Here is a 17,046-nt window from a genome sequence, read left to right on the forward strand (position 1 = left end):
CTGAGGACAGTGACAGCACACACCGGGTCTCCTCCAAGTTGTCAAGCAAATTTAACAAGATCCCAACCCTGCGGTTCAGAGGGAATTTTGCATCCCAAAGATTTTCATATGTTGGATTTTTATTTTCATTCGGTTCAACACATTTTCTAATTTACTCTGTGGCTTTCTCTCTGACCCGTGGGTTGTTTCGAAGTACGCTGTTTAATTTCTAAATGTTTGGAGTTTTCCTGGATATCTTCGTGTTTGGTTCACAGTCTGCTTCAGTTATAGTCCAGAACATTTTGTGTGGTTTCGATTCTACTTGTTAAGGCTTTGTTTATGGTTCTACTTGTTAAGGTTGTTTATGTTAACATTTTGAATGTGTTCTATGTTGCTCAGTATTCCATGTGAATTTGAAAAGAACGTATATTCTGCTTGTCAGATGGAATGTGCTATTAAGGTCAGTTAGGTCAAGGTGGTTGACAGCGTTATTCAGGTTCTCTGTATCCCTACTGATTTTCTGCCTCCTTGTTCTAATGATACTGAGAGAAGAGGGAAGTCTCTAAGCTTACATGTGGATTTGTTTCTGTCTCCTTTCAGTTTTACCCATGTTGGTTGCATGTTATTTGAAGCTCTATTGTTAAGTACATAGATATTTACTATTATTATGTGTTCTTGGTGAGCTAACTCCCTTATCACTATCTCCTGATAATACTATTGGTCTGAAGGTTACTTTGTGTGATATTAAGATAGACACTTCAACACTCTAATTTTCTCTTCATTGGTGTTAGCGGAGCCTATCTTTCCCCCATCCTTTTACTTTCATTTTTAAAGTTTATTTATTTATTTTTGGGAAAGACAGAGAGAGAGGCAGAGAGAGAGAGAGAGAGAGAGAGAGAGAGAGAAAATCCTAAGCAGACCCCATGTTTGGCATGGGGCCAGACACAGGGCTTGATCCTATGACCCTGGGATCATGACCTGAGCCAAAATCAAGACGCAGGTGCTCAACAGACTGAGCCACCCAGGCGCTCCTCCCGTTTTTCTTTGAAGTCATTTATGTCTTTATATTTGAAGGTTTCTTTTAAGCCGCACGTATCTGCGCCTTACTTTTTTCTTTTTATCCAATCTGACAAAACTGTCTTTTAATTGGTGTACTTAGAAGAGATATTTTTATAAATCAGAAAGTGTGCATTATATTTTTGTGATCCCGAGATTAGTTATTTTTTCTGAGATATCTTCTTGGTTTTGCATTTTGACTTGGGTCTTTTTAAAGCTGTGCGAGGAAGGCAGACAGAATCCAATCTGACATGTAAGGTAATTATAACACACTGAGCCCCCACTATTCTGCCAAATACTCTGCTAGATTCCTCTGTTCTCACTCGCCTGCTGTGACAGGACTGTTCTCTCCATCTTCTTGACGGAGGCAATGGGGGCCCCATAGCACAGGCTGGCTAACAACCCCCAATATACACTCTCCCCTTCTTTCGTAGTGATAGAGTAATATTTGGGCAAGGTCACCAAGAAAAAATAAAGAGCACATTTCTCAGTCTGTGTCATGGCAAGGTTTGCCTTGGAACTTCGTTCTGGCCAATGAGATATCAACCGAAGTGTAAATCCTGGGACTTTCCCCCAAAGAGAGCTGACCCACCTGTCCCTGGGTGCCCACCTCTCTTCTACATGAGAGAAATAAAACTCTACTTTGATTAAGTTATAATTTGGGGGGCGGGGGCGGAATCTGTTATTTGTCCTGAACTCAATCCTAACGGATATAGCCTAGGGCCAATTACCATCACACTGTGTTATGTAATTAATTACACTGTCATCCATGTTTAGACAGATTCATACTAACGTCTATCATGGTTTTGTGGGAAAGTACGGAATTGGGAGAAGCAGCTATTTTACTTTATCTGATTTTTCAAATTAGAAATTACCAGAAAAAAAAAAAGAAAAGAAAAGAAATGGTGGTGGGGGTGGGGAAGCCATGGTGAACTTACACACTGTATGTAGAATTCCAGGTTTGGGCCTAAGACCTGACTCTGCCCAAACCAGCTGTATGCACTTAGGGGAGTCCCTTAATCCTTCAGAACCCCAATTTCCTATAAAATAAAGATACCAACACCTACTTCATTCAGTCATCTGAATAAATAAATAAGACATATCATATAACAGAGCTTGGTAGGTACAAGTACTATATAAACATAAGGTCTTATGGTCATAAAACTAGAAGCCATTTTATATATAACCTTGAAAGGTAAAATCATCTCACAAATACCCTTCCAGTGGTGTGTATATGTATGTGTGTGTTGCTAGTTATAAATGAGATGAAATTGAACATTTTATTCTAGTGAGGAACTTAAGAGCATAATAAATAACAATTTAGTGCTTACTGTCACAAACATATATATATAGATAGATATATATATATCTCAAAGTTCTCACAATTCTTTAGTATCTCTTTTTGGATATTATAGAAAATATCCAGGTTTTTGGGTTTCCTTTGCTTTGTTTCAATAAGCTGAATGTGATTTGATTTCAACAATATTTGATTTCAATACTCAAAATGTGGATTTAATAATTTAGCTTTCTGTATAATACCTGAGAAACTCTGCCAGAATGATTGCCTTGTTAAATGCCGCTCGCTGTCTTAAGACTTTATTTCATGTTAAGTATTTTTTAAAGAGTTCGAGAGAGAGAAAAAAGCAAAGCCCATCGCAAGTCTGAGGTTTGCAGAAAGATAAAATGCGTGTGTCTGGCTTGGGACGGGTCTGGCTGGGAGAGCATCAGTGCACCTGGGAGTGTGAACCAGAAGGCTCCATTTAGATACAGCTATGCACTGCATATGTTTTTTTCCTCTGCTGGAGCTCATCTAATTCAGATTTAAATTCATACATTATTATTTATGAATTATTAATTATTTTTTTAAATTCATACATTTTTAAGGCTCAGTGTTCCTAATAAGGCAGCTTTGCTGGACAGAGAACCATAAACATCCACTTGATGGTCGTCAACAACTCGAAGCCTAAGGTCTCAAAAGAAAATAACCTGCGTCTAGGAGGAGGAATGTCATATAAACCCATTTCAGCATTTACAAATATAAGCAGGACCCTTCAATAATTCAATACCTGACTTCCAAATTTGGAGAATGTCACTCTATCCAAAAGTTGAGGCTCATATTTTCAGAACTACATTTTCTGGAAATTTTTAAAAAACGTGATTAAAAAATCAAATATTATATCTATTTCTAGCATCTTGACTCCTCCTCCCCGTGGATGTGGTGGTTTCTGGTCCCCTGGGGATCTAAAATGCCCTTCATCCCACAATCATTGTAGCTTGGCTTTTCCAAGGACAGACCCAATTAAGGCCAACTCCAAACACAAGGTAAGAGTCAAGCATGAGAAGCTTTCAAGAGGATGACCAGAGATCCCTGTCTCCACATCCACATATGATGTAACACAGATGATGGCAATTTTAGCCACTCCCCAAGGACTTGACTCCTGGACCACAAAACGCTCTATCCCAAACTGCACCCTGGTACATAATTGGGTATTATGTGTCTCTTCTCAGGTGCATGTGTGTGTGTGTGTGTGTGTGTGTGTGTGTGAGAGAGAGAGAGAGAGAGAGAGAGAGAGAGAGAGAGAGAGATAGAAAGGGATGGGAAGGGAGGAAGGGAGAGAGGAATAGTGATGGAATTTCTTCTTTGTCTACACTGAGATGAAAGCCACCATCATCTTGTATCTTGATTTATAGAGTAAAAATCAAGGATCTTTCACATACAGATGAATTTAGAACAAATGTGAATTTCTATCCAAAATCTGTCCACACTCTGAGACTAGATTTCCAAGAAAATGACACAAGAGGAAAAAAGCAATTTGCATAATACTGCAAATAATAGCAAAAAACTGGGGCAAATCTAAGTGCTCAAAGGAGAGGAGTGGCTTATTCTAGTGTGCCGCCATGGTTAAATGTTTTATCACTATTAAATGACCATTGTGAATTGTTTTTCTGATACGTGGAGAGGGGAAAAAAAAATAGTTTTCCTTCCACAGATGTGCAGAACGGTTAATGCCGGAAGACGGTCACGGCATCTGTTGGCCCAGTGCACGTGCGGTGGGCCAACAGGCATCAGTAGGTGCTCGGTAGGAGATGGTCTCAGAGTTTACCTTGAAATCAACTGCCAGCAAGTTCTACTTAAAAATGATTATAATCAGAATCCTCTGTCGGCGTGGGTAACACACATCAAAATCTCTGACTGGGGTAATACACCTTCTACAGGATTCTGCTATAGCTCCTTCACCAGACATGTCCCAGTTGGGAACGTATTGTAAATATGAAGTGTGTCAGCAAATACACCAGGGGATTAGTTTCTGTGGTCGGTTCCCGAAAGCCCGTCTAACCCAGCTGGGAGCGGACTCAGAGACTGACAGCCCTACAGCCTGACAGGCCGAGGTGAAGGAAGGAAGATGATATTCCTTCCCTTCTTCTGGGAGCCAGGCCAACTCCATGGGGAATGTCAGAGCAGGTGGGATATGTCCTCTGCATCTTTCCTTTCTGCACCCTTTCCCCTCCCTCCTGGGCTTCTCTCCCGAGGCCCTCAGGCTGCCCACAGAGCTCGACTAGGGGACCCCATCCTCCCAGACCTACCCCAAATTCCCTACCGCCCCCCTCCCTGTCCTTGACCCAAATCGAAATCCTCACTCCTTCAATGTAGTTCATTGGTTCTCAAATTTCACTGTACTTCATGAACATCTGGGAAATAAATTTAAAAAAAGCCTAGTGGCTCCAGTCCGTTGAGTGTCCGACTTCAGCTCAGGTCATGATCTCATGGTTCGTGAGTTCAAGCCCCGCATAGGGCTGGCTGTTGTCAGCACAGAGCCCGCTTCAGATCCTCTGTCCCCCTCTCTCTGCCCCTCCCTCGCTCATGCTCTCTTCTCTCAAAAATGAACAAACACTTAGAAGAAGAAGAAGAAAAGCCTAGGCCCCAACCTCAAATATTTTGAGTCTGTTGCCTTAGAGGTCCTGGGAACTGTTAGTTTAAAAAGCACTGCAGGTGATTCTAATATGCACCAGGGCTGAGAACCCCCGGTCAAGGTGATTCTGGCTAGATGCTAGAAGCCTTTGATTGCATTTCTTCACAGCAAGGATGTAAACAACGGATGGCTGCCTACCAGCAGATACGGGTAGATTCCAGGGCAGCATTTTAACACATATGAAAAGTTTGAGCAGTAGGTTTTAGATTTGGGGAACCGGCCAGCCCTGTTCTGGGGATATACAGTAAATGCTGCTAAACTCTTCTGATTTTCGCAGCGTCTTCCTCTTCCATGTCTGAATTCACATGTGCAAATTCTAGCTCCCCCCACCCCCACCCTGCCCCTCACGGCCCCTCATAGCTCCCAGCTCCAGAAGCCCTCATCTGACTCCGATGACAGGGGTCTAAATGAGGGTAGGGATGCTGGGAAGGAGATAGGATCGCCCATCTCTCTTTCTAGACGATCACTCAAAAGTCAGCTTTATAAGCTTAATTCTCTTTTCCCTTTAAGGGTGTTCCTTGCTGGCCACGCTAAGCCGGGCAGAACTTGTGGCCTTTACAGTTAATAGTAGATCCCCCCACAGTGTAGTGTCCACCTTCTCCCAAACGCAGGCTCTGCAGTGGCTCAGGTGCTCGCTGCTGAGACATCCGCTGGGCTCAGTGCTGGGCGTCATGGCCCCGGCCCTGGGGCTACCAAGGCCTCCCGCCCTCTCCCCTCACCCCGCGGTTTATTCATTTGGCAAATGACTTCTGGTTCTATTCTTAGCACGAATGCAGACCTCAAATAACACCGAAACACAAAAACTCAGCGCAATCCTTGCGTGGTTCCTGCTGCGTTCAGAAGCTTCAGGAAAGGGCAGAGGGAAGCGGGGTTGGATTCGGCATGCCCTACCTAGTTGGGTCAGGGTGCACACCCCAGATCCAAAGCTTGCCCACGGGGGTGCAGACATCCCTCCGGGGAGGAATTCAGGCTACAATGGAAGATTTTGTCCTCTATTTTCTGATTCAAGGTGCTGCACACCTTACTAGGAGAGTCTCCTCCTCGGGCTGCGTTATCAGCATTATCTTCTTTAACCGACTTTCCTTTTTATGAAAGGACACCTGAGGGACAGAGAGGTTAGCCAACTGGCCCTACCTGAACCCGTGTCATTGGTCTGCAAAGTCCATGCTCAGAACCATTCACTCTCAGAACAATCTAAAAACTCATCCATTTGGGATGCCTGGGTGGCTCAGTCGGTTAAGCGTCTGATGCTTGATTTCAGTTCAGGTCACGATCTCACGGACATGAGATCAAGCCCCACATTGGGCTCCGCACTGAGCACGGAGCCTGCTTAAGATTCTGTCTCCCTCTCCCTCTGCCTGCATTTGTGCTCTCTCAAAAAAAAAAAAAAAAAAACAAAACCAGCTTAAAAACCCATTCATTTCACGCACACTCGTGGCCCTCGGCTTCCCAAGAGCTTCTCTATAAGTTCTGCCATTGCTGCTCTTGGCAGACCTCTCTCGGGAAACCTACACCTGGGTTCATGCACTGGGTTCCTCATCCGGGGATGGCCAGGGGCACGGGGCCACCTTGCTGCTCCGGACCACTCATAGGTGAGGCTGGGAAGGAGGGACCGTTATTTACTGCTTTCCCCCAGGGGCCTTAGAGGGGAGAAAAGCCCACTGTTGACCTACCTCAGTGATGAAAAAAGTCACAAAACTCGCAGGGAAGGAAAAAAAAAAAAAAAAACTCAGTTAAACAAAAAGGAAAAAATAGAGAGGGGTGATGGGGGTACCGTGTCTGGAAATCACTCTGCAGTTCGCTGCACATCCTCGGCACCCATGTTCCCCAGGGAAGTCTGGTCTTCAGCTTCCACGCCTATTCGCACGGCTATTTGCCGGAAGGACCAGCCACAGCCTCTCTGCGTGGCTGGCCAGAAGGAAAGGTGCTGTGCCACCTGCCAAGGATGGCCGGGACCGTCCAAGTCCCCTCACTCATGGAGGGAGCCCCACCAGCACTTGGCAGGCTGCCCCCAGGACCACAATGGATGGAGGAGATACACTCATTGTAAAGAGAAGACAGCAGGCCGAGGGGAATAGGCCAGGCTGACGTTCCCTTTGCTGACTGATTCCTGAGGAAACACAGTAACGGAACCTCAAGAGAGAACTGAGATCTAGAAATTGGAACATGGAGAATACGTGCTCTGATCTTTGGCCTAGAGTGTGGAAGCCCACCCGTCTCCATGACACCCCCCGGTCTGGGGATCATCCCATCACTTGCCAGGTCTCCATGTTCAGACTGAGCTCTACCATTTTATTGGCCAAAGGTGAGTGGGAATTTCAACACAGACCCCAGCATATTTAATCCACCCAGGCTTGTGTTTCTGGTCTTGTTCTATATCACAGAGTGTTTCATGGCGAGGCCTGTGGTGGCAGGAAGCCTTGGAATGTCTGCAGAGATCTAGTGCAGAGAGTGCCTCATGTTACCCAGCAAAGCTGTGCTGCTTCCTTGGGAGCTCTGCCTGCCCGGGGGTACCGAGACGGAGGGGCTGTGGTCACAGCTCACAACGCAGACGGATGTGTGTGCCGCCATCTGCGAAGAGCGGAGTCGAGGCCAGATTAGTGAACTGTTACGAAGCTGTCTTTGTAACAACAGAGCTGTAAAAATTATGGCTCCCTGCAAGGCCACACCAACGCACCACTGTGCTGGGTGAGATGCTTCATTTTTCCAGGCAGCTCTGCCCTGGCTGATTACGTGAGACGTAACTGCTTTTGTTGCACATTCACAGGTATCAGGAAAAGACATTCTTGGCGTTCCTCATTTTCCATGCCCTACTTACCAACTTCATCCCTGACGTTTGCAAGTTCGATTGACAGCTCTTTTTCTTTCACAAGGGCACTTTCATTCTGAAAAAAAACAAAACGGATACCGAGAGTCCCCTAGTTTTACGCCAGATAAGCCCCTGTGACATGTTTAATTAATGAATCATATTAAGCAAATATTTATGAGTCTAGCCCTTAAGGAGATAATTTTCTCATTATATAAGCATAGAAAAAAAAATTACAAAGCCAAGTCCGACTCATTCATTTGTATCACACTCAAATCACAAAGCTCGCAATCTAATAATAACACCCCGCTCGCGCTTTTCACTCTACTGCACCGTTTACACATCAACCTACAATCCCTTCTTTGCACGTCTATGCCCTGCATGGTAATCAGCTGTTACGTATTATTACACACCGTTAATTATTATCACTAGTATGAGATTTTTGAGCATGAAAACATCCACACCACCTTCTTCTGACGGGCGAATGCTAATTTTACCAACTGTCTCCTTACACGTACCCTTCTGTCCATATGTACGTGGTCGGCTACCGAATAAGTAACGAGCAGAAAGCTTAACGTGAAACATTTTTTTTTTTTGTAATGAGATCAACACCAAAACTTAAGGTTTCCAAGTTTTTTTGTTCCACTGTGTGCATCACTAGAAGGAACAAGACGAAAAGTCCCACGTGAGGTACTATTAAGGGCAAAGGACACCCTTTGTAACCACACAGCCCCTGAGTTGTTTTCAGATCATATGTATTCTATGACATGAAACCGAGAGGTACCTGAAGATATGCTGACTTTGTAATCTGGGTTGAGTTACCAGAAATAGCTACATTTGTTATGATTTTATTGTGACTAATAATAACTAGAAAAGGTGTGCTATATCAGTTCTCTTCCCATTAGAGATACCAAAAATGTAGGCCTTCAAAGAAAGTCTCTTCATTCGGTTAGAATGTGCTCCCAAAGCAAACATTTCCAAAAAGGGAGTTGAAGCTAAAAATTGTACCAGATCTCTAGCGTGAATATCATCAGGGTCTTGTGAATGTTCTTTCTTGATTAACCTCCTTTGACTTTGATTACAGCACCTCCAAAGAACTTGTTAACCTACCTCAAGGATGAAAGAAGTCACGAAACTCCCCATGAAGAGAAAAAACTCAATTAAAAAAAAGGAAAAAATGGGGGCGGGGTGGTGGTAACACGCAGATCTAGGTAACACGTGTGCTACTTTGGGTTGATGGGACGGACGGTCTCAGGTCATCCAACGGGCATTTGCTACACAATGTCATAATTTCGTAGTACCCAAATAAAACTCTATTTGTGTGATACACTGACAGCTATTTTAGTCATGGGCATCAACAGGGATTAGCTCATGGTTCTTTTAAGAATAATGTAGCAATAACGCATCCTTTGAGGGATGGTGGGCCCCCATTTTATTCATAAAGCTCTCTCCTTCCATCCCAGCCCTCCGCATCCTTGCCTTCCCTAAATCTGAAGTCTAGCAATCACACCCGAGAATAGATAGTTTCCTAATCACTAAGGGATGCTGCCTCTATGCCAGGCCCGCTGCACAGGGTTATAAAGAGGGTTGAAGAAATTAATATATGTAAAGCAATTAGTAATTAGAAGTAATATATGCAGCCTGGTACTTGGCAAGCTCTTTATAAGTGTTAGTCGTTCTTAGAAGTCTTTTCTTTCATTTTATTTGCAACTAATATCCTATAGATACTAGGGTCTTATCCACATTAACGATCTAAATGTGTTTAGGAATATGGCATATTCTTATGCTCTATTCTTTGCTTTGTTTTGCTTTTTGAAAATACCTTCCTGGCTCTGCCCTGATTCTGTTCTCAGTTCGAAGTCTAGATACCTGGGGAAGCGTTCTAATCAGATAGACCACAGGGATTCCCTGCTTGCTCTAACACAGCATAATGTGGCCGGCTGACTTTCAACGTGTTACTACAAATTAAGAAAACCTGGAATTCCAGAGTGGCTAGCTTTCTGTATTCACCCTGAAAGGATCTTAAACTAGTGAAAAAATTAACTTGTTTCTCCTATCAAGAAACACCTGGCTGGCTCAGTTGGTAGAGCATGAAACTCTTGATCTCGAGGTTAAGTTCAAGCCCCACGTTGGGTGTAGAGATTACTTAAAAATATATACATATATAAGAATAATAATTTTTAATCCTCAGTTCCTAAGCACAGCCAGAGAAGTGAAGTAAAGCTGACCCTTGACCAACATTGGTTTGAACTGGGTGTGTCCACTCCCACTCCAATTTTTTTCTTTTTTAAAAATTGTTTTAAATTTTATTTATTTTAGAGAGACAGACAGCAAGAGTGGGGGAGAGGGAGAGAGAGAGAGAGAGAGGGAGCCTCATGCAGGTTCCATGCCCGGCACAGAGCCCAATGTAAGGCTTCATCCTCCCTTAACCCTAGGATCATGACCTGAGCTGAAATCAAGAGTCGGACGCTCAACCGACTGAGCCACCCAGGTGCCCCTCGAATTGTTTTCAATAAATACAGTATAGTACTGTAAATGTATCTTCTCTTCCTTGTGATTTTTTAAATAATAATTTATTTTCCCTAGTTTATTATAAGAACATAGCACATAATACGATATACAACACGTGTTAATCAACTGTTCTTAGTAAGGCTTCTGGTCCACAGTGGGTTATTCGCGGTCAAGTTTTTGGGGAGTCACAAGTTATTCACAGATTTTCTACTGTGCAGGAGTTGAGCACCTCAATCCCTGGTTCTTCAAGGGTTAACTGTACTGTACTTATCAGTCTCAAAATAGCATTATTAAAGTATTCACAGTCAGAGTGCTGACAGATGCAAAGACTTAGATGAGGTTAGGCAGTGAACAACCAGAACTTAACAAAACCCCACAAACCAACTCTGATTTCTAACATGAGCCAACGCTTCCCTCAGCTCCCAACACCCACCACCCCCACCCCGGAAAGAAGCCCTGGGCAGATGTGAACGGTGTCCTACCCAGGGATCTCCCAGATCACAGTAAATCACTCTACACTTTCCGGCCACAGGAGAATGAGATATTTGGGGAAGGAGTGGCTTGGAGGCCCAGTGAGGAGACCGTGCTGATTCTGGTAAAGATTATGGGCAACCTTCAGACCTGAATCACTGTTGTGAAAAGCTACCATTAATACTGACAGCCAGGCTGGACCCACCCATCTTCGCTTTAGGGGAGACACAAGTGAGAGAATAAAAGAAAAGGACCAAGAAAAGAAAGGGAGCAGATGGGAAGAGAAGAGAGATGGAAGGGGAGATAGGAAGGGGACGGGTGAGACCATAGGCCCTGCACCCTCTCCATTTGGGGAGACAGTGACGGGGAAAGAGTGAAGGAAGATAACCCAACTCGACCTCAACCTTTTGCAAGCATAGCCTATAAGCCAACTGCAGTTTCAAACTACGGTCATCAGATGGCTTACCGAGGAAAGACTGGCTGTTAAACATTAGCAACAAACCTGAAGGCTTAAATGTCAAGGTAAACAACGAAACTCTGGTAAGGTCTAGCTAATGACAGCATTAATATTAGTGTGAACATTTCCAAACACTTCGCGAACGTGAGGCACAGCGCTGGGGAGGCCCTTTCCCTCACTTAGTCCTCCAGGTGAGGCTGTCAGGTGGATGCTGGGTTCTATTTCCCTGCGTGGAGGATGAAACGGAAGCTCCAGGCTAAGCAAGCCGCCCGTGCACGACTGGCTGGGAAGCGGTGAAGCCAGAGTCTATTACAGACACAGCCTCAGGATCCAAACTGCACCAGTTCTCAGACTGGATAGGAGCACTGATCGGTGGTCAGTGTCAGCTCCTCACCACTTTTGCAATAAAAAAAAATTCCCTGGCTGCATTCACACCCCATCCCACCGTTGGAACTACCTGCCTTTGCCCATGGTATGGATTTGTTGGCCGCACGCCAGTACATTTCCAGCATGGCCTGTCTGAGGCTGTAACTTCTGAGAGGGTAGCTGTTCAGCTTTCCCCATCAGCGATCCCTAACCCCTGTGAATCCGTTCCTCCTCCTGAAGATGCTGGCTCAGCCCAGCTCTGCTGGCTAAGGCCAGCCTGTGTGGGTTGGCGACAGTCCTTTCTTCTTAAGTGCTTCTTTTTGAAATGATACCAACCCTTCTGATTTACGAATTTTCTGCATCAATTAAGTTACTCTTTGTTTCCTGAAAGCTAAACCAGAATGACTAGTGCTGCCCTGCAGTGGAGTGAGTCAACAACGACAGGACTGCAGGAACTCTCTTCCTTAACGCAAGAAGTGAACTTCAAGGAACCTTCCATTCTCTCCTCCTGCCTCAAGTTACTCTGCCATCCATCATGGCTCAACAGATTCCAAAGGTGATCTCGCAAGGCCGTTAGGTTCCGTTGAACACACAGGAGGAAGGCGGCCCCAAAGACTCCCTCTGAAAGGGTCTCAGGCCACGATTCCCCTTCGCTCCCCAACCTAAGCCAGTCCCGCGCGATGACGTGTTGGGATGACTGAAATATGAGCACGGCCCCCTCTGACGGCCCAGTGTGAGATCAGTGCTTCCCTACATGGGGAATGAGTGGAAAATTCCTAACTGGTGCCAAGCACGAGCTCCTGCTTTCACTCTAAAGGTCTAAAAATAGAACTCAGTATTAACCATCCAAACGATCCCGGTGATACAGTCCAGAAATCGCAAAGTCTAAAAGGCCATTCCTCTAAAATTACTGTTTACTCTATGACAGGCTTAACTGGAAATGGACCCTTGGAGAACATTCATCCAAGCCCCATACCAACAGCTGTGTCTTCTTATGCACCTCTTTTATTTGGTCACGTACCTCTCTTTTGCACACTGAGTTCTCTACTCTTTTTAGCACGATACGCTGTATTCACAGATGGAATCCGAGATGAGCTATCCCCATGAAACATCCAAACTCTCCCCCTCTACCTCTAGCCCTAAACACACCGCTGCAAGTCTGGCACAGTGAAGCCTGTACTTCTCACATACGGCTCTCCACGCTAAGGTGCTCAGCGACTCTTGGCGAATGCCACCATGAATCTCTCCCAGCTACACAAACCTGGCAGAGCCTACAAACCGCTAATCATGCCATTGACTTCAAGGAACTGGATGTGTGTGGCCAAGCCCGAAGCCGGCCTGCCACACTCTGTCATTTTCACATGCTTCGTCAATGGGAGTTACCTGTTCAGCTGGTTGATGCCACCCATGAGAACTTGGTGGTGATAGGGAGTGAAAATGCCACTCTTTGTTAGCGTCACCCGCGTGATTCTACACTTGGACATGAGCTCCCTAAGCTCCCCCTCAAATCGGAAACCAAAGGAACAGACTAGTTACTATGAGACCAGAGGAAGAAGGAGCAGGAGGAAAGTGGGAGCACCCAAGGCAAGAGCCAAGAGAACTGTGACCCTAAACAGCACCTGAAGCTATTTCCGGGAACCTGTGTCACCCCCATCATATGGGCCCTTCTCTTTTCCTTGCCATGCTGCTGCCTCTGGTCTGTGATTCACCCTGAAGGGGCACTTGATCAGCTACAAGGGGGACTGATGACAATTTTGTAAACTTCACTGCAGTTTCTAAGTGTTTTGATCAGCTCCTGCTTCCCCCCACCACATTTTTCTTTAAAAAGACACAGATATGCCCAAGATGATGTGACTTTGATATGATGAGTCAGAAGAAAGAGTGTTTGTACTGGGCCCTCAAATATTTGTTGAAAAGAAATGAATTGATAAATGGAACAGTACTCTACCGTCAAAATAGTAATTTGGCAATAAATTAATTAATTGTAATAAATAAATAAATAGACACACACACACACACACACACACACACATTACAAAATATATACATGTAAGTCCACAGACTCCCAACAAATTTCTAATTTTTCCTATCTTTTTAGTCTGCCCTGGAGTCAATGCAGATAAAAAAAAAATTCAACCGTGCAAAGCTAGGTTTGCTTAGCTAGGCTAAGCAAAAGAACCATACAGGGAATTAAAGACGAAACCTACAGAATTCTGCTATTTGAAGAAACTTCCAGATCCTTTTTATTGTGAATTTTGGAAATTCAAAGTGAGATACATACATGCACATGAAATCACAAAGGGGTTAAGGAAATTTTCATTCTTCCTAGAAACAATATTGCTTTTCACTCATGGCTCTGTGAGTTCAGGTGAGGGTTTAATGCTACATGGCAGAACGCTGTTTTAATACGGAAATACGTTCTTTTGTATTTCAAGATGAACCAGCCACAAGGTGACACCTCCAAGGCTTCTGTGTTGTTTTCATACCACCGTTTGTGAATGCTGCATTCAATTTCAGTATTAATACTGTGAAGCTTGGCTAGATTCATAATATAGCTCCGTGGAAAATTCCTCTGGGAGGTGGACTGACCTTTTGTTTTTCATTTCAGTTATTATGGCTTTAAGGCAGTGCTGATGGCATGCTTTGACTTCTTCAATAAGTATTATTTCTTTCACATATAATTAACACAGGCCACTGTGTTTTTCTACCAGCTTTTCTCCTCTGCAGTACAATTTAATAGAGACTGGTCAAGGCAAGTATCATTCACATTTAATATTCTTAAATACATGTCATTGTCTACTTGTATGAAAGATAAGCAGAACCACGTCTTGTTTTAAAAGAAATCAGAAGGAATAAACTCAGAGTGCATCATTCTGATCTTTTTCCTGTGCTTTTGTGATCGCAAAACATCTAGCTGCCTAAGAAGCCGCACTTAATAACTCAATGCCATAACCCACCCGGATTTTCAACTGACAACTAGAAAGGACAGTCTTATGGGGCCCAAGGTGAAGGAATGTGAATCCAAAGACGCAATGCTGGGAAATTCTGGATCTCAGAGTAAGCAAAACAAAGGAAGATTAGCCAGTGCCATGATTTTCAATCCATTTATTTATCACTTCAGAGGTTCTTTGACCTTCTCGGATTTTCTCTTATTACCTTCCCAAACCTATTACTGTCAGATGCCAGATGCCTGGGAGGAACAGTGAGGTGCCTTCTCCTAACTGCCACCCCCACCAAGAATTTAGAGGAAAGGTAAATAAAACCAGCCTTCGAGATTAACATCAATGCAGGTAAGGTTAGGGTGGAGATATGCAAAGTAACCCATAAAGGGACGAGCAAGACTAAGTGACTTGTAGTCGAGGGAGAAAAAGGAGCCTTAGAAGACACCAAGGCAAGTGACAATCATACAGGCCTTCTCAAGTGCATTTCTAGCTAGAGGGGTGATGGGACGTGGACATATAGGCTCTGAGGCCACCGAATGCCTAAAGACCATAACTTGCTGGCTCAGATTCCATTCTTATCAAAGCCTCTTACGAAGCTAGACTTTTGACTCTAAAAAGAGATACGTATTTATCAGCCTTGTTACCATTTGTTTGTCAGTTGCATTTCTCTCTGTTAAAAAACAAGTTGGCGTTCTAGTTTACATCTAATTTATTTCTCTCAATAACTCAACATTCCTAAGAATGACTAGCTCTGGAAGGTTAAGGGCAAGGAGTTTCTGTGTGTGCAGAGCAGCCGGCTTGATCCTGGACCAGCCGAGTCCACAGGTAAACAGACTCTGAAATCCATCGGGGTGTTCCAATGGCCTCTCTGGGTCACACTTTTCCTTTCCAAAATACCTACAGAGTGAGTCTTTCCACAGATTGCCTCTCTGTTCAAATCCCAAGATGGATTTCTACTTTCTTGCAACTCAAGTTAAAAAACGTGGGTCTGGCTTTCAGCCTGGAAAATATTTCCCCACACTCCCTCTATGCTTGGATTTCCTACTGTGTTTATGCTCATCTTTCATCAAACTGGGCTAAAGTACCTTTCCTCATGCACTCCCTGCTCAGAATTGCATTCCCCTCCTCACACAGTTCATTAAAACTCCACCCCCTTCCTCAAAGTGTGGTTCATGTTCCATTTTTTCCAAGAAACCTTGCCTAGGATTCCAGCAGGGATTTCTTTCACTAGATTCCAGAAACAGGTCCCGCCAGTCCCTCGTAACTTTCACACTCCAGGCTTGCACTAATGTGTTAATTGCTGTACATGTGTTATTGTTGCCTACCCCGTTTGTAATTTCTCTGGAAAAGGTGAAAGTACAACCCAAGGAATAACTGGTAACTCCACAGGTCAGGTTGTGCCCTTCGGAGAATTCTTTGATAGCCCCCATCATAACGGGGCGATAGATATTATAAATACTGTGAGTCGGCAAGAAATGTTGTCAATGAACAGGTTTTTTGAAGAGGTGAAAATACATAAAGCACAATCGCCTTTTAAAAACCATTTATTCACCTAACACATTTTCATTCATTGAATAACCCTAGACAAGATTCTGTAGTTTCTCCCAGTGAATGAATATGCTAAGAAAGCATCTCAGGTTTATATCTCTTAGCCCTATCTCTGAAACTATTACTTAAAAGTATCTTTAATTGTCTGTTGACTCTTTTCAGAACATCTTTAGCTGCACTAGAATTAAGAATGTTTTAACAGTTCACAATTAGGGTCTCAAAATTGAGTTTTTAAATCCTGTATCCATATAAACTTCTAAGGAATTCTTTTTTTTTTTTTTTCTTTTTCTTTTAAGGTTTATGAGGCTGGTCTGAAGTAAGCAGAAACAACTTTATCAACAATTTTATCAGGCCTCTTTCAACGTTGATGTTGGGATTGTTAGAGCTCATGAACAGACTGATGGATTTTACCGTGGGATTTAAAGGGGCTGGAGACTGGAGCGGAATCCCGTAACACTCTCCGCATCCCAGGCCTGGCCCAATAGGTGACCGCTGAATAAACAAGTGATTTTGGCACACTGCCTGTGAAGGTACCCTGAAAAGCAGACGGCTAAATAAAATAATGACTTTTTTCAATCTTAAAAAAGGAAATCCTCAATTCCTCACATGAGCACCTGTGAATTTACAGTCTCAAAACCTCCCAGGGGAATAGACTCTGAACTATGGCAAAAGACAAGTCAAGAAATGTGGGGGTACACATAATGAGAAAGTTGATATGTACACTAAATTTTCATCAGGAGAGACGAGTCTGTATTATGTTTGGAGTTTTAAAGTTGAAACATTTGAAAGTTACTTAAACATCACTCTGGCTGGAGAGATGAAGTATTACTTAGTTGTCTCCCAACATTTCCACATTCAAACATGACACAGGGATAGATAGTTACTTTCAAGAAATTGATTTGAAACAAAAAAGGAGGAGGAGTTCACTTTAAACTATAT

At 43.7% G+C, this 17,046-nt stretch overlaps 1 protein-coding gene across 3 annotated transcripts in view; it reads right to left on the reverse strand.

Moving 5' to 3' along the window:
* Window positions 1-17,046, reverse strand: part of MTUS2 (microtubule associated scaffold protein 2) — a 566,588-nt gene that overhangs the window by 49,409 nt on the left and 500,133 nt on the right. For all 3 annotated transcript variants that reach the window (XM_060637454.3, XM_060637455.3, XM_060637457.3), the window contains one exon: window positions 7,825-7,891. In XM_060637454.3, coding sequence (XP_060493437.3) covers window positions 7,825-7,891 — 67 coding nt within the window. The remainder of the gene's footprint in view (window positions 1-7,824; window positions 7,892-17,046) is intronic.

This window comes from Panthera onca, chromosome A1 (genome assembly GCF_046562875.1).
Source record: "Panthera onca isolate mPanOnc1 chromosome A1, mPanOnc1 haplotype 2, whole genome shotgun sequence".
Classification (NCBI taxonomy): domain Eukaryota; kingdom Metazoa; phylum Chordata; class Mammalia; order Carnivora; family Felidae; genus Panthera; species Panthera onca.